General features: G+C 40.7%; 1 protein-coding gene and 1 pseudogene across 1 annotated transcript in view; both read right to left on the reverse strand.

Moving 5' to 3' along the window:
• LOC126413320 (uncharacterized) overlaps window positions 1-27,924 on the reverse strand; it is a 268,922-nt gene that overhangs the window by 20,398 nt on the left and 220,600 nt on the right. The window contains exons 3-6 of the mRNA XM_050083220.1: window positions 17,839-17,913; window positions 17,332-17,404; window positions 15,058-15,182; window positions 1,152-1,242 (exon numbers count right to left, since the gene is read on the reverse strand). Of these exons, the coding sequence (XP_049939177.1) occupies window positions 1,152-1,242; window positions 15,058-15,182; window positions 17,332-17,404; window positions 17,839-17,913 (364 nt within the window). The remainder of the gene's footprint in view (window positions 1-1,151; window positions 1,243-15,057; window positions 15,183-17,331; window positions 17,405-17,838; window positions 17,914-27,924) is intronic.
• On the reverse strand, window positions 24,413-24,530 carry LOC126413635 (5S ribosomal RNA; annotated as a pseudogene).

Consider the following 27,924-nt stretch of genomic DNA (forward strand, 5'->3'; position numbering starts at 1 on the left):
GCATTTTGTCAGCTCAGTGTAAAGTAAAATGTTTACAAGATACGTTATATAAGTGGTCATGATTCTCAGTTGGTTCAAGAACTTTCTTTTCTGAAATGTATTCCACATCCATATAAGAAAGTAACATAAAATAATGAAAATGAAAACGGTTGCAAGGTCCAAAAATAAATGGAATGAAAAGCAGAAATGTTTGAGTGTCATACATAGTGGAAGTTAAATAGCACTTGTATAAAATCAAGTCCTGTAGAATGTACTAAGTTGAAGTGAACTGAAGAGACAGCTCTTACTTATAGAGTTCAGAAAACTTTCTGGATAATAGAATAAAACAAATGACATGTGTCATGAACAACATATTTGTTTCCAGAATGAATTTTCTCTGTGCACTTAAGTGTGTGATGATTTGAAACTTTTTGGCAGATTAAAACTGTGTGCCTACCTGGTACTCAAAATGCAGATCTGGGCCCTTTGTGGGCAAATGCGCTGCTCACTGAACTTTCCCAGCATGACTCATAATATACCCTCACTGCCTAACTTCCACCAGTACCTTTTCCCTAGAGTCCAAACTTCACACAAGTTCCCTTGCATACCATATGGAATTAGTACTCCTCAAAGAATGGATATTGCACAGAACTGACTTAGACATAGCCTAGGGGACTGTTTCCTGAATCTGACAAGAAGTTTCAAATCAGTGCTGTCTATGCTGCAGAGTAAAAATTTGCTATGGAAATAATCCGTAACGTTCTGTGCTATGTCTGCAATATAAGCAGGAGAACATCTGTTTTGGAAGGTAGGAGAGAGGTACTGGCAGAACTAAGACTCTGGAGGTAGGTTGTGAATCATGCCTGGATTGATCAGTCTGTAGAGTACTGCCCATGAAAAGCAGAGGTTTTGGGTTCACATCCTGATCTGGTTTGCAGTTTTAATCTGTCAGGAATTACATATTTGTTGAATACACATGGATAACTGTTGGTAACTTGAGATTTATATTGCTCAGTGTGTTTCATTTTTCCAGCTTTGCTTGATTTTCAAGCTAAACAAGGAGCTGTATTAGCTCCTGTTACTCCCCTTTGTGTTACTTTTTTTCATAAACATAAACAAAATTAAGAATATTACACCTTGGCTTTCATAGACAAGGTATTGGTAAAATATACCTTTCCTTTGTTTCACCTCTGGACTTGTACTCCTACAAGATGCTTCTTCATTTACTTCTGGGGTTGTAGGCAGGGAGCTCCCAGCAGAAATCTATGAACATGGAAGAAGATAGTTAGTTACAATTATGATACATGTTGTTCTAATATTTTGTTACTAGCTATTAAAAAATTGTGTACAGAGATCACAATTCTTGGAAGGAATGTGTTACTACTATTTACTTTATGAGTAAAGAAGTGTAACAATGCCCAACAATCATATGATATTATAACCTTTGATGTAGGCTAGATTTTGGATTTCATATCAAAACTCAGATATGATAGCAACAACAGATAGGGTAATCACCCCTCATTCTGCAGTACCTGCCCTTTTTATGCTTATGCACTAAAATAGGGTGTAAGAAATTTAATGCGTAGGTTAAAGTGGTCTCGGTCAAGAGATATTTTTTGCCATTAGTTTCACTAATTATATGTTTTTGCAACCTTGGTTTTATTTTTTAGTGGGGTAGATCTGGTAAAGATTTAAGTTACTCTTCAGTTCTTGAAACTGCTAAATCTGTCTGATTACCCAAGCAAAATTTGTTGAATTGCACACCACTATAAATCGATGTGCCAGTGAATTATATAATTCAGTGTTTTATAGTTATAAATTGATATTATGTATACTTAGTGTTAACAATTAATTTCTCTGGTGACTATAAAATCTTTGCTTTTCAAGTTTGTACCATTACGCACATCATCATCTCCAATTACAAGACAAATAACCTGACAAATAAAACACGTACAATAAATTTTGCTTAGTATGTAAAGCAAATCAAGTGGATAATACTGATTGGTGTTTATGACTTTAAGCTAAAAGGGGCTGTCAGCTAGTTGTAAAAAGAGAACAGAGGGCAGTGAGAAAGGATATAGCCAACAAATGGAATGATTGAAAGGAAAAAAATTATGATCTACTCATAATAGCATCTGTGAGAAAGAGAAGGCTGTTACTGTGCTACTCACAATGACCAACAAACTGTACTCCAGCTCCTGCAGTCTTAAACCAGAGGCTCAGACAGTTGGGTGAGGTTCTCGGATGCAGGTTTCTTTACCTCCACCATTGACAGAAAGTTGTAGAACCAACACCCTCCCCCTTAACGCCATAAATGACCAGGCACAAGAAATGGCTACTGGGGTACTGGAGTAGATGTGCTGTAAACATTTAGATTTTTAGGATAGAGAAATCCCTCCACAGACATAGTAATAATCGTTCTAATCTCGGACAAGGAAGAATGCTGTCCACATTAATTAAAGAGAGTAGTATTCATCATGGCAGATCAGAGAAAGAAAATGTTAATATAGTATTAGTTACCTTCAGGGGTGTCTATGGAAAGGTCTCAGAACTAGTCTTGCTGATAAGTGGCAACAATGTCCACATAATACTAAGGACAGAAACCTGGCTGTAAACAGGTGTTAATAGCAGTGAAATACTAAATTCAGATTGGAATGTACAGTATATTGCAGGGAGAGAGTGAATGCCAGTAGTGGGGGCATGTTTATAGCTGTAAAAAATGTGATGATCATTAGTGATGTTAGTACAGATTCTGAATGCTAAATAATTTGGGTGAAGATAGTGTTAAAGATGGATCAAACATGGTCAATAGATGCTCTTATTAGACCCCCTGCCTCAGTAACAATAGTAGTGCAGCATTTGAGGAGAAACTGGAAGAATATTCTATTTAAATCTCCAGGTTACGATATTAGGTGGAGACTTCCACTTACCATCTGTGGACTGGGATACTCAAGTGATTTAGATGGTTAGTCAGGACAGAGAACCATGTGAATCTGTTCTAGATGTTTTATCTGAAAAGTATCTTGAGCAGCTAATCAGGTAACTGGCATGTGAAGGTAACATATTAGATCTCTTTGTAATCAATAGGAATGAAGTTTTTGGCTCATTTAGCATAGACATGGAATCAGTGATCATAAGGCCATTACAGTTATCAATCAGCATGGTGGATGAAGAAAGATAGGAAGTTATTTCTGCTTAGCAAAAGTGACCTAAAACAGATAACAGATTACCTGTATGGTGAACATGAAAATTTCATCGCTAGTACAGACGATGGTCAGCATCAATGGACTAAGTTCTAGACTATTGTATAATATGCTTTAGAAAGGCACATGCTGTACAAAGTTGCAAGGGTTGGGTTGACCTGCCATGTTAGACAGTTAGTATGAAAGAGAACTTTACTGTAAATCTGAACATAGCCAAAGCCTGACACACAAACAAAGACAGAGCAAAGCCAAAATTAATGTGAGGCGAGTCAAGTGTGAAACATTCAACAAATTGGAAAGTAAAATTCCACGTACTGGCTTGACAAAAATCCTAAGAAGTTTTGGTCTTATGTTGAATCAGTATGCGGATTGAATCCATATGTCCAGATACTTTTTGACCATAACTGCATCAAAATGGCAAATGACAAAGACAAGGCTGATATAGTAAATGTCTTTTTCTGAAATTGTTTTACTGAAGAAGATCATGCAGTAGTTCCTCCTTTAAATCATTGCATAAATGTCAACATGACAGATATTGAAATAAGTGATCACTGCTCCTCTTCTAGCAGCAGTGTGCTGCAGGTTGCTGGAGAAGAGAAGCATTACTAATGTTTGAAAAAGAGCACAGGTCATTCTCTTCCTCAAGAATACTCATTGAACATAAACACAAATTTGTAGGCCCATGTCTCTGGTGACAGTCTGTTGTAGAATTTTGGAGCATGTGTATGCTTGCACAGTATGAAATTTTTGTATGCTGAAAATTTCATATGTAGAGATCAATATGGGTTCTGAGAACAACAGTCATGTGAAACCCAGCACACTCTGTTTGTCAACAGATCCAGAAAGTGGTATATACCAGTACCCAGGTTGATGCCATGTTCCTTTACTTCTGGAAGGTGTTCGAAATAGTTCTGTAGTTCGTAATGAACAAAATGTCAGCATATGGAATATCATACCATTACATGTGATTCTTAAGGCAGAGTTATCTGCATACAAAGAAATATCTTCAGATGCACCGCAAGGGAGTGTTATCAGACACTTATTGTTCACAAATTCTATAAATGACCTGGTGGATAATTTTGGAAGTTCCACGAGGCATTTCACAGATAATGCTGGTGTATACAGAGAAGTCGCAACACTAGAAAATTGTAGTGAAATGCAGAAAGACCTGTGGAGGATTGAGGCTTCACGCGTGGAGTGGCAATTGACTTTCAACAAAAACAAATTTAATTTACTGCATGTATATAGACAGAAAGACCCATTATTGTATGATTACACTGTTGCAGAACAACCATGGAAAGCAATCATGGCCATAAATTATTTAGGAGCTGCGTACAGAGTTGTTTGAAATGGAAAAGCACATAAACTAATTGCAGTTGAGGCAGGTGCTGGAGTGAGATTCACTGGAAGACTCCTCAGGAAGTATAGTCCATCCACAAAGGAAGTAGTGTAATAAACCCTCATTTGATCAATACTTGAATACTGCTTGTCGGTCTAAGATCCATACCAGATATGATAGATAGAGGAAATATAAAAGATCCAAAGCAAAGAATTGTGTTTTGTTACAGGATCATTTTACAAACGTGAGGCTGTCATAGAGTGCTCTGACAACTCCAGTGTCAGCTGCTATCAGAGGGGCATCATGGTGTGCTTTACCGTTAGAAGTTCGACAGCATATATTCCTAGAAGAATCAACCAATGTATTATAATGCCTCTTCCTGTACATATCTTGTGAATAAACATTGAGTATAAAATTAAAGAGATTCAAACTTACACATACGCTTGCCAGCAATCATTCTTCCCAGAAACTCTTTGTGACTGGAGCAGGATAAGGGAAAGTGGCAGTGATGCACAAAGCACCCTCCACCATAGATCACAAGGTGGCATGTAGAGTGTAGATGTGGGTGTAGTCAAATATAACTGAGTCATTTGATCTTATGAGAATACAAGTGTATTTATGTTTATAGTTACCAGATTTATGTGTTTAAAAAATCTGTAAGTGTATATAAGATAAGGAAAGTAAAGTGAAGAATATGATGACACAGTTTTCAAAGAAATATATAAAAGTTCTTTCTCACATCAAACTAGTGCAGCAGTTCATCTTTCCAGTGTTGTAATAGCTACGAAAATACCTTTGACCTTTTATTTGTGTTTTTGACATCCCCTGACTCCATTGCTCTCACACAGTATGCCCTTTACCTTTCTTCATATTTTATTTCTTTTTTATGCTCAACCAGCTGTCACCTCTCACAGGTACACTGATTTAATTTTAGCTCTCGAATCTTGTGTTTAGTTTTCCAGTTGGCATCTTGTGGCACGCTACTGAACACAGGTTACTTTTGAATCTTCTGCCACATGATTGGGCTTCTCTTCTTCAGCCTTCTTTTTCCTTTAGTTCCCACACACATTGTTACATACCACATCATTCACCATTAGAAATTAGTACTGTCTTTCGAGGTTGTGCTGACACAAAATTGTCATTCTTAAACAGTGGCAGAAATGCAAGGAAGAAAATATATAGGCCAAATTGTTTGTTGATAAGCAGCTTACACAGACTATATGTTTGTACTGTACAGGATCACAGAAATAAAAATGGAACAGAAAATGTTTGTAAGTCTGACATGGTTGCCTTTCTTCCGTCTATCTCCTAAGACATCTACATCTACATCCAAACTCTGCAAAGCACAAAAAAGTGCATGGTAGAGGGTACATCCCATTGTACCAGTTAGTAGTATTTCTTCCCATTCCATTCATGTATAGAACATGGGGAGAATGACTGTTTGAATGCCTTTGTGTGTGCTGTAATTATTCTAATCTTGTCGTTGCGATCCCTATGTGAGCAATACATAGGAGGCTGTAGTATATTGCTAGTGTCATCATATAAAGCTGGTTCTTGAAATTTTGTCAGTAGTTTACATCTATCTTCAATAGTCTGCCAGTTCACTTTCTTCAGCATCACTGTAAGACTCTTGCCTGGGTCAAACAAACCTGTAACCATTCATTCTGTGCTTCTCTGTATATGTTAAATATCCCCTGTTAGTCCCATTTGGTATGGGTCCCATACACTTGAGCAGTATTCTAGAATACTGCACAAGTGATTTGTAAGCAATCTCCTTTGTGTACTGATTGCACTGATTCAGTATTCTATGAATAAATTGAAGTCTACTACCTGCTTTACCCAAAACTAAGTCTATGTGATCGTACAATTTTATATCCCTGCAGTGTGTTACACCCAAGTATTTGTATGAGTTAGCTGATTCCAACTGTGACTCATTGATATTGTAGTCATAGGATACTATGTTTCTTTATTTTTTGTAATGCACAATTTTACATTTATGAATATTTATAGCAAGTTGCCAATCTTTGTATCTCTTTGAAATATTATCAAGGTCTGACTGAATATTTAAGCAACTTCTTTTAGAGACTACTTCATTACAGATAACTGCATTGTCTGTAAAAAGTCTGAGGTCCATAAGGTCATTAATATACAACATGGACAGCAAGGGTCCCAACACACTTCCTTGGGGTGCACCCAAAATTACTTGTATGTCTGACAATGACTACATCCAATATAACATGCCGTTTCCACCATTCCTTGTAAATGGGCATTACCTGCGCTTTCCTCCAACCACTGGGCATGGTTTTTTTGTTCGCTGGGTCTATGATAGATTGGAGTTACAAGAGGGGCTAACTCAGCTGCAAATTCGCTATAGAATTTGATAGGGATTCCATCAGGCCCTAGAGCTTTGTTGAATTTTAACAGAATCATTTCAGCTTTTGCACTGCTACAGTCAGTTTCAGTTCCTGCATCACTCACTTGGGATTGAACGCAAACTTTGGTGCCACTAGAAGCCTTTACAAATGACCAGAATTTCTTTGGGCTTTCTGATATGTCATTTGACAATATTCTACTACTTTCATCAATAAAGGCTTGACATGTTGCTCTCTTGACAGCCAAACACATTTCATTTAGCATCGCTCTATCTACAGTCCTATGCTATGTTTTACACCTGTTATGCAGTAGTCAATGTTTCTTTAGGCGTTTCCTTACAGTGACTGCATACCATGGAGGGTCCCTTCCATTATGATCTGTTCCACACTTTGCATATCTATTCAGTGCTGATCTTTTTAAACTTGGGCCATAGTTTCTTTACATGCTCCTGCTTAAGCTAAAAGTTTCAAGTTCCTCATCGAAATATGACATGACTGATTTTTTATCTAGTGTAATGAACATATACAGGGTGAAGCGAAATTCACGCACTCGGCTTTGCAGCGTGACTCCTCACATGCCAGTGGTAAAAAAATGTCGTCCAGCAAATATATCTGGCAGAAAAAGGACATTAAAGAGTGGCAATCTGGCAACACTGTAAACACATGTATGGTAACTACCTCTGTCAGTACACAGTAGTTGTGCTGTGCAGTTGGTGCAGTAGAGGTAGAGTTTTGGGTTAGCGTGCAGGAGGTCGAGGGTTGGATCCTGGGTTGAACCATATGTTTTTTACTTGGTGAATGTAGTCCAGGTAGTACTGTAGCTGGCATTTTAATTGTCAACAGCCATTGCAGTGGGTCATCTAGAAAACACTTGCACTTACACAGCCACATGGCCTAAGGCGCCTTGTCACGTTCCGTGCGGCTCCCCCTTTTGGAGGTTTGAGTCCTCCCTCAGGTGTATGTGTGAGTGTGTGTGTGTGTGTGTGTGTGTGTGTGTGTGTGTGTGTGTGTGTGTGTGTGTGTGTGTGTGTATGTGTTGTCTATAGCACAAGTTAATTTAATATAATGGAAGGAAACATTCCACGTGGGAAAAATTATATATAAAAACAAAGATGAGGTGACTTACCGAACAAAAGCGCTGGCAGGTCGATAGATACACAAACAAACACAAACACACACACAAAATTCAAGCTTTCGCAACAAACTGTTGCCTCATCAGGAAAGAGGGAAGGAGAGGGGAAGACGAAAGGAAGTGGGTTTTAAGGGAGAGGGTAAGGAGTCATTCCAATCCTGGGAGCGGAAAGACTTACCTTAGGGGGAAAAAAGGAAAAAAGGAAAAATATGTCTGCTTGTGTCTGTATGTGTGGATGGATATGTGCGTGTGTGCGAGTGTATACCTGTCCTTTTTTCCCCCTAAGGTAAGTCTTTCCGCTCCCAGGATTGGAATGACTCCTTACCCTCTCCCTTAAAACCCACTTCCTTTCGTCTTCCCCTCTCCTTCCCTCTTTCCTGATGAGGCAACAGTTTGTTGCGAAAGCTTGAATTTTGTGTGTGTGTTTGTGTTTGTTTGTGTATCTATCGACCTGCCAGCGCTTTTGTTCGGTAAGTCACCTCATCTTTGTTTTTATATATAACAAGTTAATTTAAGTTATATTAAGTAGTGTGTAGGTATAGGGACTGATGACCTCAATAGTTTGGTCTTATGACCTTACCAAAAATTTCCAAATTTTGCATTGACATACTACAATCATAGAAATGGAAGATTGGTCAGCTTTGGAAGGGGCCCTTTCCTCATCATGGGTGTGAATTTATTCGCACCACTTCATCTACTAGATGCAAAACCTGTTTTCCTTGTATCCTCCTCCAACGGCCCCATAAATTAGTAACAAACTATTATTTTTGCCTCGTTCAGGTGGATTACTTTTTGTTAGGGCCTTACGTTACCAACAGGACTAGCAATGTGCTTGCAAATAAAGTCCAAACTCGGTTACTGTTTGTATGTGTTATCAATTCTGTTTAGTACATATCTGAATGCATTATTATTATTATTATTATTATTATTATTATTATTGTATTGATGGGATTTTGGAAACATCACGTCTATTACTGTTAGGGAAACAGTGTAATTCGAAACCGAACATTTCACAATTAGTGGTGTTGGGATGAATCATGCAGAACAATATCTGTCAGAGTGGTAATGCATGTTAGGTGGAACAGGGCGCAAGAATGACAGCGTGTTTATACTCTATGCGCTGTTCACCAAACAGGAACTAGTTGTGAGTGGAGTAACGTGCCTGTGACAGACTCCAATGTACATGTATACATATCACTGTAACCAGTGTGGCAGACATATGGCATACGCAAATGATGAATATGTGGATATTATTTGGTCCTTGGTGCATCTGATAACCGCCGGGCTGGTGTTGCCACTCATGAATTTGCTGCTAGATATCCTCGTTGATGCCATCCAGATAAAAATGTGCTTCGTTGTCTGGAGCTGCACCTTCGGGAGTCAGGTTCTCTCCTTTCACCACTGCATGACAGAGGTCGTCCACAGACTCACAGTACTCCAGCAACTGAGGAAGCTATTCTGGAGGTCATACACCAAGAACCTCAGTGAAGTACACAGAGCGTAGCAAGGCAGCTGTGTGTCTCACAATGCACAGTCATTACATGCTGCACGAGCATGGGCTGAACGCTTTCACGCAACACCTGCGTTCTGCAGACCGCCATCAGTATTTGGACTGAACATTACCAGGGTAATGGCTCAGACGTGGAGGTCCAGTTGGATGGCCACCACGTTTACGTGACCTAAATCCTATGGATTTCTTCCTGCCGGGACACCTGAAGGTGCACTTGCACTCTATTCTGCCGACAAATGTGGAAGAATTGTTAGTGTGCCTTCATGCTCCTCTTGTTACTGTGGATGCAGCTTTACTGCAAAGGGTCCAGAGCTGTATGATCCAGCAGATTGCGCAATGTTTGGATGCGCAGGGAGGTCGCTTTGAGCATCTGTTGTTCTGAGGACGACATATTTTGTTGTGTAAGTATTGCGGTCATTAATATGGACATTATTACTGTCACTGGTTGCTAATGTGCGACATCTGAGTGCTCATATTACATGTAATATAAATGACAAGTAGTTGTTGTGTAATTGTACTGTGCCATCATCTTTAGCCTCTCGAAACTGATATTGTTTTGGTAGTAATTCTGTCCTATGACAGGTCATTTGTTTCCTCTGTCTATTTATTATTTGTCTAACCACATATTTGTTATATTCAGCATTACAAAATGTTGTAAATTTGGGATACATGTGACCTAAGAAATTGTGCATATTACAGTATGAAATGTCAGAATGAAATTAGCCATAAAAAAAATGTGCCCCAACCCAGGATCGAAACCTCGACCTCCTGCATGCTAACCCAAAACTCTATCCACTGCACCAACTATGCAGCACACCTGAGGTGTACTAAGAGAGGCAGTTACCATACATGTGGTTACAGTATTGCAAGATTGCCACTCTTTAATGTCCTTTTTCTGCTGGATGTACTCGCCGGACAAGATTTTGTGACAGACATTTTTTTTTATCGTTGGCATGTGAGGAGTCACACTGTGAAGCCCGAGTGTGCGAATTTGGAGTCACCCTGTATATCTTTCATAGGGACAAGTCATAGTGGCAAGATTGGCTTGTGTGTTTTTACATTTCCCCAGAGCCCAAACATTCCTTTCCTGAGGTCAGCATCTACGTCTTTCCATATTTCTGGAATCAATTTTTTTCTTATACCTTGCAACCATGATATACATTAAATTGCTAGATCATTAATAATTCCACTTGTCAGCACTCTCCTGCTTTGGAAATTGAATTATTAACTCTTCTTAAAGTCCAGGATATTTTGCCTGCTTTAGATGTCTTGCATGAAGGTGGAATAGTTATATCATATTGATTCCCCCAAGCATTTCAATAATTCTGAAGGAATGTTGCTATTCCGAGTTTCTCTTGGCATTACAAAATTGCAGATGAAAATGCCTTACATTGATGAACAAACAACATTTATCCAGAAGACACACCACCAAGTAGATCTGTGCCTTTGCAAGGTGGGAAAATGATATACAGGGTGCCAATAATTAAAGTTCCAGTTTCATAACATTGTACAAAGAGAAGAATGAAGGCAAATTTGAACAGCATATTATTGATGCAGGGGGAAACATGGAAAATATTAACAAAAATTTTACTAATAGATGGTGCTCTAATTCTCAGAATATGCACATACCAACATAAGTGCAGTACTTGGCTTTTCCTCACTTCGCATCCAAGATGCCCAAATGGCTGTCTCCATGAAGGATCGTGCATTGCTGGTAAAGCTCTTTTTCAAGAGTGGAGACTGTGTTCCAAGCGCCCTTCAGAAGTTCTGTACATTCAAGAGTATGAAAAAAGGCATTGGACCAATGTGTGCTAAGGGTCTGGAGAAAATTATTACTAGATTTGAATAGACGGGTTCTTCTGAAGTGCAGTGTGGCAAAGAGAAGAAAGCAGGTAATCCAACATCTGTCAAAGATGTGGCCATAGCATTGCTGGAGAGATTGAGCGGTGGTGTGCAAACATGCAGTGCGCAGGGATATGCCTGTGAGCAAAGTGCGTAAAATCCTATGATGCATACTGCATTGCTATCCATACAAAATCACCCATATTCAGGTGTTGCCTCCTGCTGACCTGCCCGCAAGATAAATTTCACTGTGAAATTTCTTGCTCACAGGGAAGTGGGCAATGTATGGACGTGGAACATTCTGTGGATAGACCCATTTCCATTTCCAATGACATGTCAGTATGCAGAAATGAAGAATATGAGCAATGAAAAATCCACCCGCACATCAACCTGTACCATTTCACTCTGCAAACGTGACTGTGTGGCGCAGGTTGATGGCATCATTTATCGTAGGGCCATATTTTTTCAAGGAGATGGGTCCTGCAGGTCCTTTACAGTTACTGCACAGCAACAGCATTCCAACCATTCAACACTCTGCACATTGCACAGCCAGTGAAGCGGCTGCTGTAGAGGCATTTTGGAAATAGGAGGGTTGCCCAGAAAGTAATACACTGCATTTTTTTTTCTCAGCCAAAAATGATGCTACAGATGTGAAACATTACGTATGTACTATTTGAAGTGTCCTGACAGAAAGCGTAGCTGCAAGATAGTTTCAAAATGGTGTCTGTAGGTGACGTACATTACAAGCAACGTCCTGTCATTGAATTTCTCACTGCAGAGGAAGAAACTGTGAGGAATATTCACAAACGCTTGTGAAAAGTCTATGGAACATCTGCCATGGACAGAAGTACAGTTAGTCACTTGGCACAGAGGTCGAGGTCATCAGAAGGCGGTTCCGCGGAGCTCCACAATTTGCAGTGGTCAGGGAGACCATCCACAGCTGTCAAACCTGACATGTTGCAGTGAGCTGCTGATGTCATTCGTGAGGATGGGCACATTATGACTCAGCAGTTGGCGTTTCATCTGTCAATCAGCAAAGGAGAGAACTTTTCGTCAGACACTGATCTGTATTTGTGGCATAGAAGTTAATTTTTCTTTCATTAAATGTTCATTTTTCTTTGAGTCTTACACGGTGTACATGTTGAACAAGTGTGGGAAATAACTTCTCTCTCTTGAATCAAAGAAATACTACAGAAGGTCATTACTTAATATTACTCAAGAGCTTCATTTCAAGAAACAGAGTCTTAATTTTTAGTTCCTGTTAAAATGAGCTGTACTTGCAGTTTTGGTACATGGCATCTCTTCTGAACTTTAATGCTGAACATTTTTGTGAATCTTGTATCTTCCATATTTTATTTCAGAACTGATGTAACAGAATTTCACAATGATCTGTCACAGAGCTTGTCAGAACAAGGGCAAAAGGATTATCACATAAATCCACATCCATATTCTGCAAACCTCTGTGAAGTGCGTGGCAGACAGTACTTTCCAGTGTTTCACATATTAGCGTTTTGTCCTATTCCATTTGAATTTGGAGCACAGGAAGGATGGATGTGTAAATGACTTCTGTTCATGCTATAATTAGTTTAATCTTTTCTTCACAGTACTTAACAAGAGCAATACATAGAGGGCTACTGCTTATTCCTAAATTTGTCACTTAATAGTGGGTTCTAACATTCTGGAAGTAGGCTGTTGTACTGCAATTTGCCTCACTCAAAGTGCCTGGCAGTTAAGGTTTTTCATCATTTCCGTGACATTCTCCCATGGGTCAGACAAACCTGTGACAATTTGTAGTGTTCTTCTTAAAGTAGTCCTGTTTGTTATTGTTCCGACACACTTGAATGATATCCTGCAAGCAATCTATAAGGGTGATCAAAAATTTTACTTTTGAGAGCATTGCTGCAGGTTATATGCAATTTAGCATGACTCTGATGGAGGTATACAAGCATCGACATGTAAGCAAGGGATTAGTGTGGCATTCATGTGTTTCCAATGTGTGTGCAGCAAATACAGAAACGTGAACTATGGTGACATTATCACCAAATGTGACCAAACAGGACCAACATGCTGTTTTTTGTTTCTTGGCTGCTGAAGGCCAAAGACTGGTAGGCATTCATCAAAGAATGAAAAATGTGTATTTGGCAGCGTGTCTGTCAAAAACCACAATTGTGGAATTGAGTGCAAAATTCTGGTTGGTTGTGGTTTGACACAAGACGCTGGTCACTCTAGGAGGCCAGCCTCATCCATTATAGACAGGTGGGAGACACTTGAGCACCCACCTTACAGTTGCTGATCTCTCCCCATGTGATTGTCATGCCTATGGTCCCCTGAAAAGGCCGTGAAGGCTTGATGGTCCCTGTAAGATGAAAATGTGCAGCAGGCAGTTATGTTCTTCCTCAAACAGCAAGACACAGTGTTTTACCAAATTGGTATCTTCAATCTGGTGCATCGGTGGGATGATTGTCTCAATGCTCATGGCAATTTTGCCAGTTCACTCCCAGCCTGAAAGAAGCTGGAATATGTAATGGGTGTTGTCTAGTCGCAAGTGTATTCAGAATCATTTGTTGCAAAATTTCAAAATTATTTCTCTGTTCACTGCTGTTCTCCTTGCTACTAAAAAGGTCAGATGGCTCTGTTTTGTAAACTCTTTCAATTGAACTGTACCTTCAGTCTGATATGTTTCCTCTTGTGCTACCAGCCAGCATAAAAAGCTACTAAATTATGCATGTAGAAAGTATTCACATATCCCCAAATATCACCTGGGTGTCAATAAAATAATATACACAAATCTCAAATAAACTGTAAATTGTAGGTAGCAGACGCGGCAGCGCATTCTTCGCGTGCGTGTGTTCTAGAAACGGGGCACCGAAGTGCGGATACCGTTAGTCGTACCGAGCCACCAGCAAGGTTGAACCACCTAAAGATGTCGGACAGTTGATCTGAGGAAATACTGTGGAATTTGCACAACGTGATCCAGCGGCAAACCCGTGAAGACTATTTACAACGCATCCATTGGGAAAACTTGAAGAGTCACATAGTAGACATTTGTTATAAAGTGGAAGCATCAGTATGTTTTCAGTAGTTTTGAGTTTTAATTTGTAATAAATTTTGCTTAGAAATTGTGCTTTGTTTCCTCTGCTTACCTCCTTCTGTGAAGTTAATATGAAAAGCTAACAACCAAACAAAACTAGCTTTTGGAACTGTGAGTATGAAAGGCCCCCATCTTATGAAGACAAGTGAGTCCCTCTAATTCTGATGTCTGAATGGCCTATCCCTACTTTCTAACCTGCCCCAACCTCCCTCTTTTCTCTCTGATGAACCAACTAATAGTTCTGAAAGTTAGGATTGGTTTTCTCAGTTTTAAATGTTTCTAATGATATTACTGGAATTTTGCCTACTGAAGGTAAGAATTGGTAAGCAACTCAGTCTGTGAGTAATCGTAGAAAATAAATTCTTATATACAAGGGCAGCACACAATATTGTGGTCTTGATAATGATTTCACTGTCAGCAGTACATGAAGTTTTGTATATAAAAAGAGAAGTGCTAGTCAGCACTCAACCAGGTCAGTAATGCTTCACCTACCTGCTGCATTCAGCTATTCATTAAATTTTGTATTTAAAAAAAGAAGGAACACTAATTTACAACTGACCCTAAACCAGGTCATTACCTCTTTACCTACCTGCTGCATTCTGTGTCGTCTGGGTGCTCCGTGTGTTCTTTTAGGCCGCACAGCCATCTTATGCCTTGCTGCACTGTGGCTGAGTGGTACAGCTAACACTCCAATGTCCAGTTCAGCATCTGATGCTATCAAAAATGAAATTATCAATTAAACAATGGAACCGTGTGTGTGTGTCTATTGTTGAGGAAGGTCTTAATGGCCGAAAGCTATAATTGTGAGAGTCTTTTTGTTGTGCCTATCTGCGACTCAGCATATCTGCTATATGGTGAGTAGCAACTTTCCTTCTCATATTATCGTTACAAATTGTCAATTAATATTTTCTTTTATACAGGGTGGCCCATTGATAGTGACCGGGCCAAATATCTCACGAAATAAGCATCAAATAAAAAAACTACCAAGAACGAAACTCGTCTGGCTTGAAGGTGGAAACCAGATGGCGCTATGGTTGGTCCGCTAGATGGCGCTGCCATAGGTCAAACGGATATCAACTGCGATTTTTTTAAATAGGAACCCCATTTTTAATTGCATATTCGTGTAGTACGTAAAGAAATATGAATGTTTTAGTTGGATCACTTTTTTCGCTTTGTGACAGATGGCGCTGTAATAGTCACAACCGTATAAGTACGTGGTACCACGTAACATTCCGCCAGTGCGGACGGTATTTGCTTCGTGATACATAACCCGTGTTAAAATGGACCGCTCGGTATCCTGGGCGACATCGTCCAAGTGTCCGGACCGTTCGCCGGAAAGTTACGTTATTAAAGGAAACAGGAAGCGTTCAGCCACATGTGAAACGTCAACCACGACCTACAACAAATGATGATGTCCAAGTAGGTGTTTTAGCTGCTGTCGCGGCTAATCCGTACATCAGTAGCAGAAATATTGCGCGAGAATCGGGAATCTCAAAAACGTCGGTGTTGAGTATACTACATCAACATCGATTGCACCCGTACCATATTTCTATGCACCAGGACTTGCATGGCGACGACTTTGAACGTCGTGTACAGTTCTGCCACTGGGCACAAGAGAAATTACGGGACGATGACAGAGTTTTTGCACGCGTTCTATTTAGCGACGAAGCATCATTTACCAAGCGCTGTAACGTAAACCGGCATAATATGCATTATTGGGCAACGGAAAATTCACGATGGCTGCGACAAGTGGAACATCAGCGACCTTGGCGGGTTAATGTATGGTGCGGCATTATGGGAGGAAGGATAATTGGCCCCCATTTTATCTATGGCAATCTAAATGGTGCAATGTATGCTGATTTCCACGTAATGTTCTACCGACGTTACCACAGGATGTTTCACTGCATGATAGAATGGCGATGTACTTCCAACATGATGGATGTCCGGCACATAGCTCGCGTGCGGTTGAAGTGGTACTGAATAGCATATTTCATGACAGGTGGATTGGTCGTCGAAGCACCATACTATGGCCCGCACGTTCACCGGATCTGACGTCCCCGGATTTCTTTCTGTGGGGGAAGTTGAAGGATATTTGCTATCGTGATCCACTGACAACGCCTGACAACATGGCATCAGCGCATTGTCAATGCATGTGCGAACATTACGGAAGGCGAACTACTCGCTGTTTAGAGGAATGTCGTTAGACGTATTGCCAAATGCACTGAGGTTGACGGACATCATTTTGAGCATTTATTGCATTAAAATGGTATTTACTGGTAATCACGCTGTAACAGCATGCGTTCTCAGAAATGATAAGTTCACAAAGGTACATGTATCACATTGGAACAACCGAAACAAAATGTTCAAACGTAACTGCGTTCTAAATTTTAATTTAAAAAATCTACCTTTTACCAACTGTTCGTCTAAAATTATGAGCCATATGTTTGCGACTATTACAGCGCCATCTATCACAAAACGAAAAAAGTGGTCCAACTAAAACATTAATATTTCTTTACGTACTACACGAATATGTAATAAAAATGGGGCTTCCTATTAAAAAAAAAACAAAAAAAAAACGCAGCTGATATCCGTTTGACCTACGGCAGCGCCATATAGCGGGCCAACTATAGCGCCATCTGGTTTCCCCCTTCAAGCTAGACAAGTTTCGTTCTTCATAGTTTTTTCGTTTGACGCTTATTTCGTGAGATATTTGGCCCGGTGGCGATCAGTGGACCACCCTGTATACATATATATTGAAAAATGTTATTCCTTGAGTCAAAGAACTAATTTTTTTAAACTAGTTAAAAGTAGTCAAATGAATAGAAATTACTTTCGCACAAATAAAGTTCACTTTCATATTTACCATTTTCCTGGTAAATTTTCTTGTCTTGAAGAGAAATCTTTGAGGAATGACCAGAGTTTTGTCCCATGGAGTCCTATAAAGAAAAAGAAAATGTTCTTCATTCCACAAGAGTATGTATCCAAAAATTATTGAACATGAAATTTCTAACTGTCATTGTCCTCTTGAAATAAAAAAGTTGGTAAGTTTCATGTGCAGTATGGTATTTGTGTGTTTCCTTTTTAATAAATATTTTTGGTTTGCCATAGTGTCAATTCAGTTGTGAAAGACTACAAAAGAAATTAAGCCTTTCACAGAGTAAATGAAACACTTTCATTTGGATAGTTACATTTAAAACAAGAATTTTATTTTAAATTAAATGTATGTTAATTCTCAGATGTTTCACTGCCATTCCTACGAATTTATAGTGCTGTAAGTTCTCTACAAGAGATGTCACTGTTTACAGCCTCTGAGTATTCACAACAAAATTTTAGACGGATTAAGGAGAAACATTATACTTTTTGTTCATACCTCGTCCATTTCGGAGCTACCCATGCTGAGTAACGACCCATCACTGCATGTGCTATGAGATTTGGTTGGGTTTTCCTGCAAAAAAAGAAGAAAAAATTAATAAGAGATTCACATACTTCAGCTATGACTACTATTGTTATGACTGAATTGGATGCAGTTGAATGGCAATGAACCTATCAGAAGGAAAATCAGTTAATGTGGATCCTTAGCTTCCATGTACATTGAAATATGAATGAGTTTTTTTCTAATATGTCAAATTTATTACAGAATTGTAAAAACTCAGTTATTTGTTGGGGCAATAGGGATACTGTTTGGTTACTAATTTTACACTTGTCCTTGAATTCTGTCACCATTCATTGTATAAATATCAAAATTTCATTTAAAAATTCGTTAAATTCACAGATGGACAGACAGAAGTATTTATCTTAAGGAGGTGACATGGTCAGTACTGCCAATAGAATGCAAACAGTCACCGTGCCGCTGCAAGGTTAGAAGAAAGAAAATAAGTTGGTTGAAGATTATACAGCATATAAGACGATCAAGTCGTTCAGAACCCAGGCTAGGAGGGTGGAAGGCGGGTGGTGTCTGTTAGAATTCAAGAGTAACAGAGTTTACACATGTCTGTTATCGTTAGGAAAGGACTCTAGAGTAGGATGAGTATTCCACTTCCCAATTAAGTTTGAGGTTCTCAGGCATCTGAAATAGCCAAAAAGAAATCCGTGTGGGATTTTCAAATTGGCAATGGCGTACATTTGACTTTCACCGTTTCTCCATAGTGCCTTTTCTGTCTACAACCATTTTTCACATTTCTTGACAGAACTTTCATAGTTCACCAACAGGTTAGGGTATTTACATTTACTAGAGTAGCAACTAGTTTTTGGACATATAATGAAATCTGTCTTTTAGTATGTGACCTTTTTTTTCTTCTACTTCCTTTCACTTTGGTGCATTAACATCTCTGTAAGATCAGTGGGTAAGTGAACTCAACCCTTAGCCACACCACTTTTTTTAAAAAAAAATTGCATTATCTCTTCTGACAGCCTATTCTGGTAAGAAGACCAGAGGAAAAGCACTCATATAAAACAGATGAGAAAATTTGAACAATGTTAATTAGTATGCTAAACATCCATAGAATTTTGCATCTAAAATGCCGTCTGGCATTTGCCTTCCTCTTATTTTGACAGATCATCACAAATAAGGTTTGTCAGTGATCAACATGTGTGGCATCAACCTGAATGGCATTCATTATGGGATCTGAGCCTAATTAATGAAGAGAGTAAGTTGGATTTTATACAAAATTTGTTCTTGAAATGCGTTATGATTTTTATTGATGAGTTCTTTAGTTTCTTTAGGGGTCACTGTGTTTGACTTATAAATTGTACAAGAAAATGGCACCAACAGCATAGGTTACTCACTTAAGTCTTCTCTTATTACTTTTGCAAAGGTAACAGAGGAGAAAAGATTCCTAGTACCCCTCTGTGTAAATCCAAATTCCTCTAATTTCACTATCACAATTAGTACTGAAATGTATGCTTGAAAACGAATAAGCTTCTTCAGTCATGTTAAATTATTGGAGTTTTCATTGTAAAACTGTCACTGTGGCACATTACTGCCCTTGAAGTGTCTCACACTGGAGTTTGTTCAGCATTTCTGTGATGATCTCACATTGACTAAAGAAATCAAACCAAGCAGGTCTTGGAATCTCTAGTATCTCATATGTTAAACCCTCTCACTATGTTCACAGACTGATGAAATGCTTGAGTATAATTGTTACTTTTGAGTCATTCCATGTGAAATCAACCAATAAAAAATTTAAACCTTAATGATTAGCAATTTTATAATTTTTTGTCATTGTATCCTACCTACCAAAATGAGAGAAAATAAAGTGTTAAAATTATTCTGGACATTTCATTTTAAAGTTATTAATATTTAAATGTCCCAAAATTTTGCGATTTCTGCCATGTTTCGAAACCTTCAAATGCCAATATCTCAAAAGGTAATTGGCATACAGACCTGAAATTTATGCCATTTTATTTAGTTTATTACAGGCTTTTAAAATATGTGTACCTTCACAAAATTCATTATAATGCAAAATTTTCCCAAACTAAAACTTTCTTAACTTTTGAAAATTTCGAAAAAGGATTTTTTTTTTGTTTAAAAAAAATTTTTTAGCTGTACACTATCTATGAATGTGTGTGCCAAATTTCATTTTGGAATCTCAAATGGAACTGCTTATTCATATTGTCGGCTGTGTCTCAACTGTACTTGGTTTGCAAGCTGGTATATTGAACTACTGTTAAAATGAAATTATTGAGAACTAATAAAGCACACTTTGATCTTTCATTTTAAAATTGTACTGAACTATGTGATATAATGATTAACATAAATAATGTAAGGGATAGTGTGCATCTTTCATTGTATATAACTTTTAATTATTGGTAGTTGTAGTTCATATTTATAGAGCAACTCTGTGTGTGTGTGTGTGTGTGTGTGTGTGTGTGCGTGTGTGTGCGTGCGTGTGCATTCACTTCTACTGCTAGTCATTTACTTCAGTTGAGATGAAATTAGCAAAGTATTGGTGAGAGAAAGGGGACTTGGTTGCTTTGTACATGTATAAGTCTTTAAGCACAAGTCATCATGTGACAAAGTGGCAGAAAACTGCCAGTGTCATTATTTCTAATGCTTAACCGCCCAATAAAATGTTGAAGGGCATGTGTTGGAATATGATAAATATCAAGTGCAGTGCACGAATTGAATTGTTGTTCTTGTCAGATCCCAACATTAGTGGTTCAACATTTTGTTGGGAAATCAATTCATGACTCTGGCACATTTGTGCCACTTTGTCACTGAGGATGTTAATATAGAATGAAACGAGTGGCTTAATAAATGCACATAAAACAATAGTCGAAGTGGTTTTCTTAACACTCATATTAATCTGTTGTGGAAGCACTACATGGTCAAGTATTAATTTCATTTCAATTATTTGAGTGAAGTAATTCAATATTGCCTAATTATAGTTGGTGACCCCTATAACACTTTATGGTGAATGGCAATGAATACCATTCACAGGTGGCACTATGACTCTCCTAATCAAACTGCCCTATTACTAGGGACAGGAAAAAATCGTTTCATTTTATGGACAAATTCAGTGTTATTCTTTGCAAAATTCGGTGTTATTTTTTCTAATTTCAGTGTTGTTTATTACCAGTTTCTGTGGTTTTTGCTATTTTGGTACTTTTTTTGTCAAACTCAGTGGTGTTTTTTTGTCAGTTTCTCTATTTTTGCCAATTTCGGTGTTATTTTTTGTTAAATTGGGTCATTTTTCTTAACAAATTCGGTATTATTTTTTACCAATTTCAGTGTAATATTTGCCAGTTGTGGTGTTATAGTTGACAATTTCGGTGTTATTTCATTTTTGGTGCTATTTATTTGTCACATTCGGCGTTACCTGCCACTGTCGCTGCTAATTATTTAGCCAATTTCGGTAGTGCATTCTTCCCTTTTTCGTGTTTATATTTTTTCCTGTTTTGGTGCGTTTTTTCCACTTTCCATGTTCCAACCATTGTACACTCGTAGGTGGGGTTCCGCGTGTCATCCTCATATTTGGAGGCAATACTGAATTCATCTTTGCTGTGAGTTACGAATTTTTTGAAACATTCTCGAATCATATGGTAAATCTTGACAATATTGTACAATTCGGTGCTCCAATTCTTCAATTTTATCAACGGGAGTGCTGTACGCTTTACTTTTGAGAAGACCGCAGGCAGAAAAATTCAAAATGGAAAGGCCTTGTACGTCAAGATAGAGGCCGTGCTTGTCCTATATGCCTTGGACCTTTCTCGCGCATGAGGTGTGTTAAATGAGCAGCAAAATATGTTTGTGTCCTATAAAGATCCATATCCAAACACTGAAAAGTTGCGCATGTCACACCAATATTCAAGAAAGGCAATAGAAAAGCCCGCTAAATTACAGGCCCATATCGTTAACGACAACATGCAGCCAGATTTTGGAACGTGTACTGTGTTCGAACATAATGAATTATCTCGAAGAGAACGGTCTATTGATACATAGTCAACACGGATTTGCAAAATATCGTCCTTGTGAAACATAACTAACTATTTACTCAGAAGAGGTGTTGAGCGCTATCGACAAGGGATTTCAAATTGATTGCGTGTTTCTAGCTTTCCAGAAGGCTTCTGACACCGTACCTCACAAGTTGCTTGTACTCAAACTGCGTGCTTGTGGAATATCATCTCAGTTACGCGACTGGGTTCGCGATTTCCTATCAGAGAGGCCACAGTTTGTAATAATTGGCGGAAAGTCATCGAGTAAAACAGAAGTGATTTCTGACGTTCCCCAAGATAGTACTATATATAGGCCCTCTGTTGTTCATTATCCATATAAACGATTTAGGAGACAGCCTGAGCAGCCGTCTTAGGCTGGTTGGAAATGATGCTGGCGTTTATCGTGTAGTAAAGTCATCCGAAGATTAAAACAAATTGCATAACCATTTAGAAAAAAGATATCTACGTGGTGCGGGAATTGGTAATTGACCCCAAATAATGAAAAGTGTGAGGTCATCCACATGAGTGCTAAAAGAAATCCGTTAAACTTCGCTTACACGATAAAATCAATCAAATCCAAAGGCCGTAAATGCAACTAAATACCTAGGAATTACACATACGAACAACATTAATTGGAAAGAGCACATGGAAAATGTTATGGAAGGAAGACGAACCAAAGATGCGTTTTATTGGCAGAATACTTAGAAGATGCAACAGATCTACTAAAGAGACTGCCTACATTACGCTTGTCCGTTCTCTTTTGAACTGCTGCGCGGTGTGAGGTCTTTACTAGATAGGATTAACGGAGCACATCGAGAAAGTTCAAAGAAAGGCAGCACTTTTTGTATTATCGAAAAACGGGGGAGAGACTGTCACGGACGTGATATGTGATTTAGGGTTTCCATCATTAAAACAAAGGCATTTCTCTTTGCGACAGGATCTACTCATGAAATTTCAATCACCAACTTTCGCCTTCGAATGTGAAAATATTTTTTTGACGCCGATCTACATAGAGAGAAACGATCTTCATAGAACAGGGTGTATCAAAAAGACTCATCCCATTTAAAAAAAAAAATGATAACTGTTACGCTCTTTGAGGTCCGTACGCGAACTGTTGGAAAGAGCAAACTATAGCAGCAGTGTGCGTCCACTTCAGTTCTAGTAAAAATGGTACATGTATTACATATCACATATTAAAGAAATAGGCGCCTAAAAACACGCCTGTGTCAGAATGCAACGTTGTGTCAAAATTTCAAAGCAATCGGTCAAGAGCTTTCCGAGATACACTATTTTTAACAAACGAACATTTACATTTTTGAAACTTACTGGCAGATTAAAACTGTGTGCCGGACCGAGACTCGAACTCGGGACCTTTGCCTTTCGCGGGCAAGTGCTGTACCAACTGAGTTATCCAAGCACGACTCACGCCCCGTCCTCACAGCTTGCAAAGGTCCCGAGTTCGAGTCTCGGTCCGGCACACAGTTTTAATCTGCCAGGGAGTTTCATATCAGCGCACACTCCGCTGCAGAGTGAAAATCTCATTCTGGCATTTACATTTTTATTTATATAGATTAATCATCCGCTCACACAGGCAACAGAACATCACTTCTTCAGGCAATGACAGTGTGACAACACGCTGAGGATTGCAACAATCTCAAACAGAGAACTCTCGACGCGAAGTGTTCGGAACAATCAGCGGTACTTGGGAGCCGGCGGTCAACTTACCGCGTCCTTACTACAGCTAGGGTGTTAGGTGCTTATAACTTACTATTTTATTTAGATTACCAATTAACAGTGAGATCGTTACATCCGCGGCCCGAGGTGCCACCACCCCGTCCCCACAACGTCAGTATTGGCTCCTGAGCAAGAACACTTGACGATCACATTCTAAGGTCTAAGGTTGTAACCCACGGTTCTCCTCTCCCATACGTATCCTCCCAAGGCGCCGGTTTGCTTCCTGAAATGCAGAGCGTGCGTTTGTAGCCCCTCTCCGCTGCTAGGCACGCGCGCCAGCTGCCGTATGGCGTCTGCTGATTCACGGCGGTAACCCATTGGCCTCCTTACGGCGTCTGCGGCACCTAAGCACGGCCAGCCATTGCCCTGGGATTCCGCTGTCTCGCGTACGGCGAACGTTCGGGCTGCAGTCTCGGCTACCTGTTACAGATCTATCGGCTGCAAGCTCGGCTACATGTCACCATTTTGTCACCCGAGTTCACCAATGTAACAGCCGTCCAATGCGTCAAATTCGTTTGTCATTGTCGGATCGCAGACGCCAAATCCTCCATTTGCTACAGATAAACCTCTCCGTCCGAACAGGCCTTGGAAGGCCCAACGCTACCGACCGGCCGCCGTGGCATCTCAGCGCACAGGTGTCACTGGAGGCGGATATGGAGAGGCATGTGGTCAGCACACCGCTCTCCCGGCCGTATGTCAGTTTACGAGACCGGAGCCGCTACTTCTCAATCAACTAGCTCTTCAGTTTGCCTCACAAGGGCTTAGTCCAACCCGCTTGGCAACAGCGCTCGGCAGACCGGATGGTCACCCATCCAAGTGCTAGCCCAGCTCGACAGCGCTTAACGTCGGTGATCTGACGGGAACCGGTGTTACCACTGCGGCAAGGCCGTTGGCCAGATAAACCTCGACTCCCGGAATTTTCCGACTATGAAGAGAAATTTTATGCCGGCACCTGTGCGTCGGATCTACGATCGCACAGTCAGCGCTGCTCCGACAGTAGAACGCTGTGAACTCTTCTGTGTTAACAGAGCTGTACATTTTTCGTCAGTAAGCAAACAGTGTCGGATCTTCTGCATTATAAGCTCCATAACATGCGTCAACGTGGCACCGCGATCTTTCACAGCGGTCACATGACACTAGGGTCTGACTGTTTTGTGTAAACATTTCGGCCTCGTGAGCCTGTTTGTTTATTTATTTACTTTTTAACCTGGCAGGATTAGGGCCTTTATGCGCTCTGTTACATCTAACTAGACATCCTTAGTGAGTCAACACTACGATTTGTATAGTACATAACCAATACATGGGAGAGGTGGGCAAGGTGGCCACTGGGATCCTCGGGGCTCTAATGTGCTGGCATGGTACGGAAAGTGCGTAGACTTACTCTGTCTGGAGGGCCCGCTCACCCCATGAAGTCTAAACAGTCTGCTGTGCCGCTTCTCAGAGTTATAATAATTTTTGTGGATAAAAAAAATGGTTCAAATGGCTCTAAGCACTATGGGACTTAACATCTGAGGTCATCAGTCCCCTAGACACACGTCCATGTCCGAGGCAGGATTCGAACCTGCGACCATAGTAGTAGCGCCTAGAACCACTCGGCCACAGCGGCCGGCTGTGGATTTTAGTAATCTTAATGTAAGATAAATGGTTAGTTCGTGTATTTATTGTCGAGAGGTAATGGGGCTTTCGTAGTTTTAATGAAATTATGTCAAAAATGTCATGGATTGACTCCGTAATACTACTTTGGTGCCGCGCGGGATTAACCGAGCGGTCTTGGGGCGCTGCAGTCATGGACTGTGTGGCGGGTCCCGGCGGAGGTTCGAGTCCTCCCTCGGGCATGGGTGTGTGTGTTTGTCCTTAGGATAATTTAGATCATGTAGTGTGTAAGCTTAGGGACTGATGACCTTAGCAGTTAAGTCCCTTAACATTTCACACACATTTGAACTACTTTCGTTATTGGAAGTTCGGTCATGCTTTTAGAGCGTGTACAGCTTTTGTGTAATGTCGTCAATGCGGGCAAAGACGCCATCTCGGCTGTGGGTTCTGACCTCTTTGTATAGTACGGGAAAATGTAAAAGCAGTGGCTGAAGATACTTACAGCAAGTCCTTATAAGAGTCAACTAAAAGCGGCAAATAAAGAGAGAGGAGAAAAAGAAATTAGAAAGGAGCAAAAAGACAGTTAAAAGAAGAGAAGAAGAGCAGGAAACCCAACCTTAGATGAGCTCTTTTGATGATAACGATGAAAACAGAGAACGCATTTACTAAGAAGAAAAAAAAATTCAAATTCAAGGCCATAAGAGCAGTCAGTTTAGTGCCAACTGGGTTCCCTCTGTCGAACTGGCGTACTTCCGAGTCCAGCGTCACCGCACAGGCGTCGTTTAGCGACATAGGCGACTATTTTTTACTCTATCCCGTAAACCATTTTATTATCTTTCTTTTCGGGGAAAGAATTGCCGTGTTTCCTTGGACGTTCTCGTCTTCGTCCTTGGTAGGTCACATTTCTGAATACCAAAGTAAGTAATTTAACCATCATACACAAGATTTAAATAAAAGGAAGGATAAATGAATGTAAATACACCGAAGCGTCAAAGAAACTGGTATAGGCATGTGTATTCAAATACAGAGATGTCTAAACAGGCAGAATACGGCGCTGCGGTCGGCAGCGCATATACACTCCTGGAAATTGAAATAAGAACACCGTGAATTCATTGTCCCAGGAAGGGGAAACTTTATTGACACATTCCTGGGGTCAGATACATCACATGATCACACTGACAGAACCACAGGCACATAGACACAGGCAACAGAGCATGTACAATGTCGGCACTAGTACAGTGTATATCCACCTTTCGCAGCAATGCAGGCTGCTATTCTCCCATGGAGACGATCGTAGAGATGCTGGATGTAGTCCTGTGGAACGGCTTGCCATGCCATTTCCACCTGGCGCCTCAGTTGGGCCAGCGTTCGTGCTGGACGTGCAGACCGCGTGAGACGACGCTTCATCCAGTCCCAAACATGCTCAATGGGGGACAGATCCGGAGATCTTGCTGGCCAGGGTAGTTGACTTACACCTTCTAGAGCACGTTGGGTGGCACGGGATACATGCGGACGTGCATTGTCCTGTTGGAACAGCAAGTTCCCTTGCCGGTCTAGGAATGGTAGAACGATGGGTTCGATGACGGTTTGGATGTACCGTGCACTATTCAGTGTCCCCTCGACGATCACCAGTGGTGTACGGCCAGTGTAGGAGATCGCTCCCCACACCATGATGCCGGGTGTTGGCCCTGTGTGCCTCGGTCGTATGCAGTCCTGATTGTGGCGCTCACCTGCACGGCGCCAAACACGCATACGACCATCATTGGCACCAAGGCAGAAGCGACTCTCATCGCTGAAGACGACACGTCTCCATTCGTCCCTCCATTCACGCCTGTCGCGACACCACTGGAGGCGGGCTGCACGATGTTGGGGCGTGAGCGGAAGACGGCCTAACGGTGTGCGGGACCGTAACCCAGCTTCATGGAGACGGTTGCGAATGGTCCTCGCCGATACCCCAGGAGCAACAGTGTCCCTAATTTGCTGGGAAGTGGCGGTGCGGTCCCCTACGGCACTGCGTAGGATCCTATGGTCTTGGCGTGCATCCGTGCGTCGCTGCGGTCCGGTCCCAGGTCGACGGGCACGAGCACCTTCCGCCGACCACTGGCGACAACATCGATGTACTGTGGAGACCTCACGCCCCACGTGTTGAGCAATTCGGCGGTACGTCCACCCGGCCTCCCGCATGCCCACTATACGCCCTCGCTCAAAGTCCGTCAACTGCACATACGGTTCACGTCCACGCTGTCGCGGCATGCTACCAGTGTTAAAGACTACGATGGATCTCCGTATGCCACGGCAAACTGGCTGACACTGACGGCGGCGGTGCACAAATGCTGCGAAGCTAGCGCCATTCGACGGCCAACACCGCGGTTCCTGGTGTGTCCGCTGTGCCGTGCGTGTGATCATTGCTTGTACAGCCCTCTCGCAGTGTCCGGAGCAAGTATGGTGGGTCTGACACACCGGTGTCAATGTGTTCTTTTTTCCATTTCCAGGAGTGTATAAGACAACAAGTGCCTGGCTACAATTGCAGCTTATCAATATTTAAGTGAGTTTGAACGTGGTGTTAGAGTTGGCGCACGAGCGATCGGACACAGCATCTCAGAGGTAGTGATGGAGAGGGGATTTTCCCGAACGACCATTTCACGAGTGTATCGTGAATATCATGAATCCGGTAAAACATCAAATCTCTGACATC

The sequence above is a fragment of the Schistocerca serialis genome, chromosome 7, assembly GCF_023864345.2.
Source record: "Schistocerca serialis cubense isolate TAMUIC-IGC-003099 chromosome 7, iqSchSeri2.2, whole genome shotgun sequence".
NCBI classification, from domain to species: Eukaryota; Metazoa; Arthropoda; class Insecta; order Orthoptera; family Acrididae; genus Schistocerca; species Schistocerca serialis.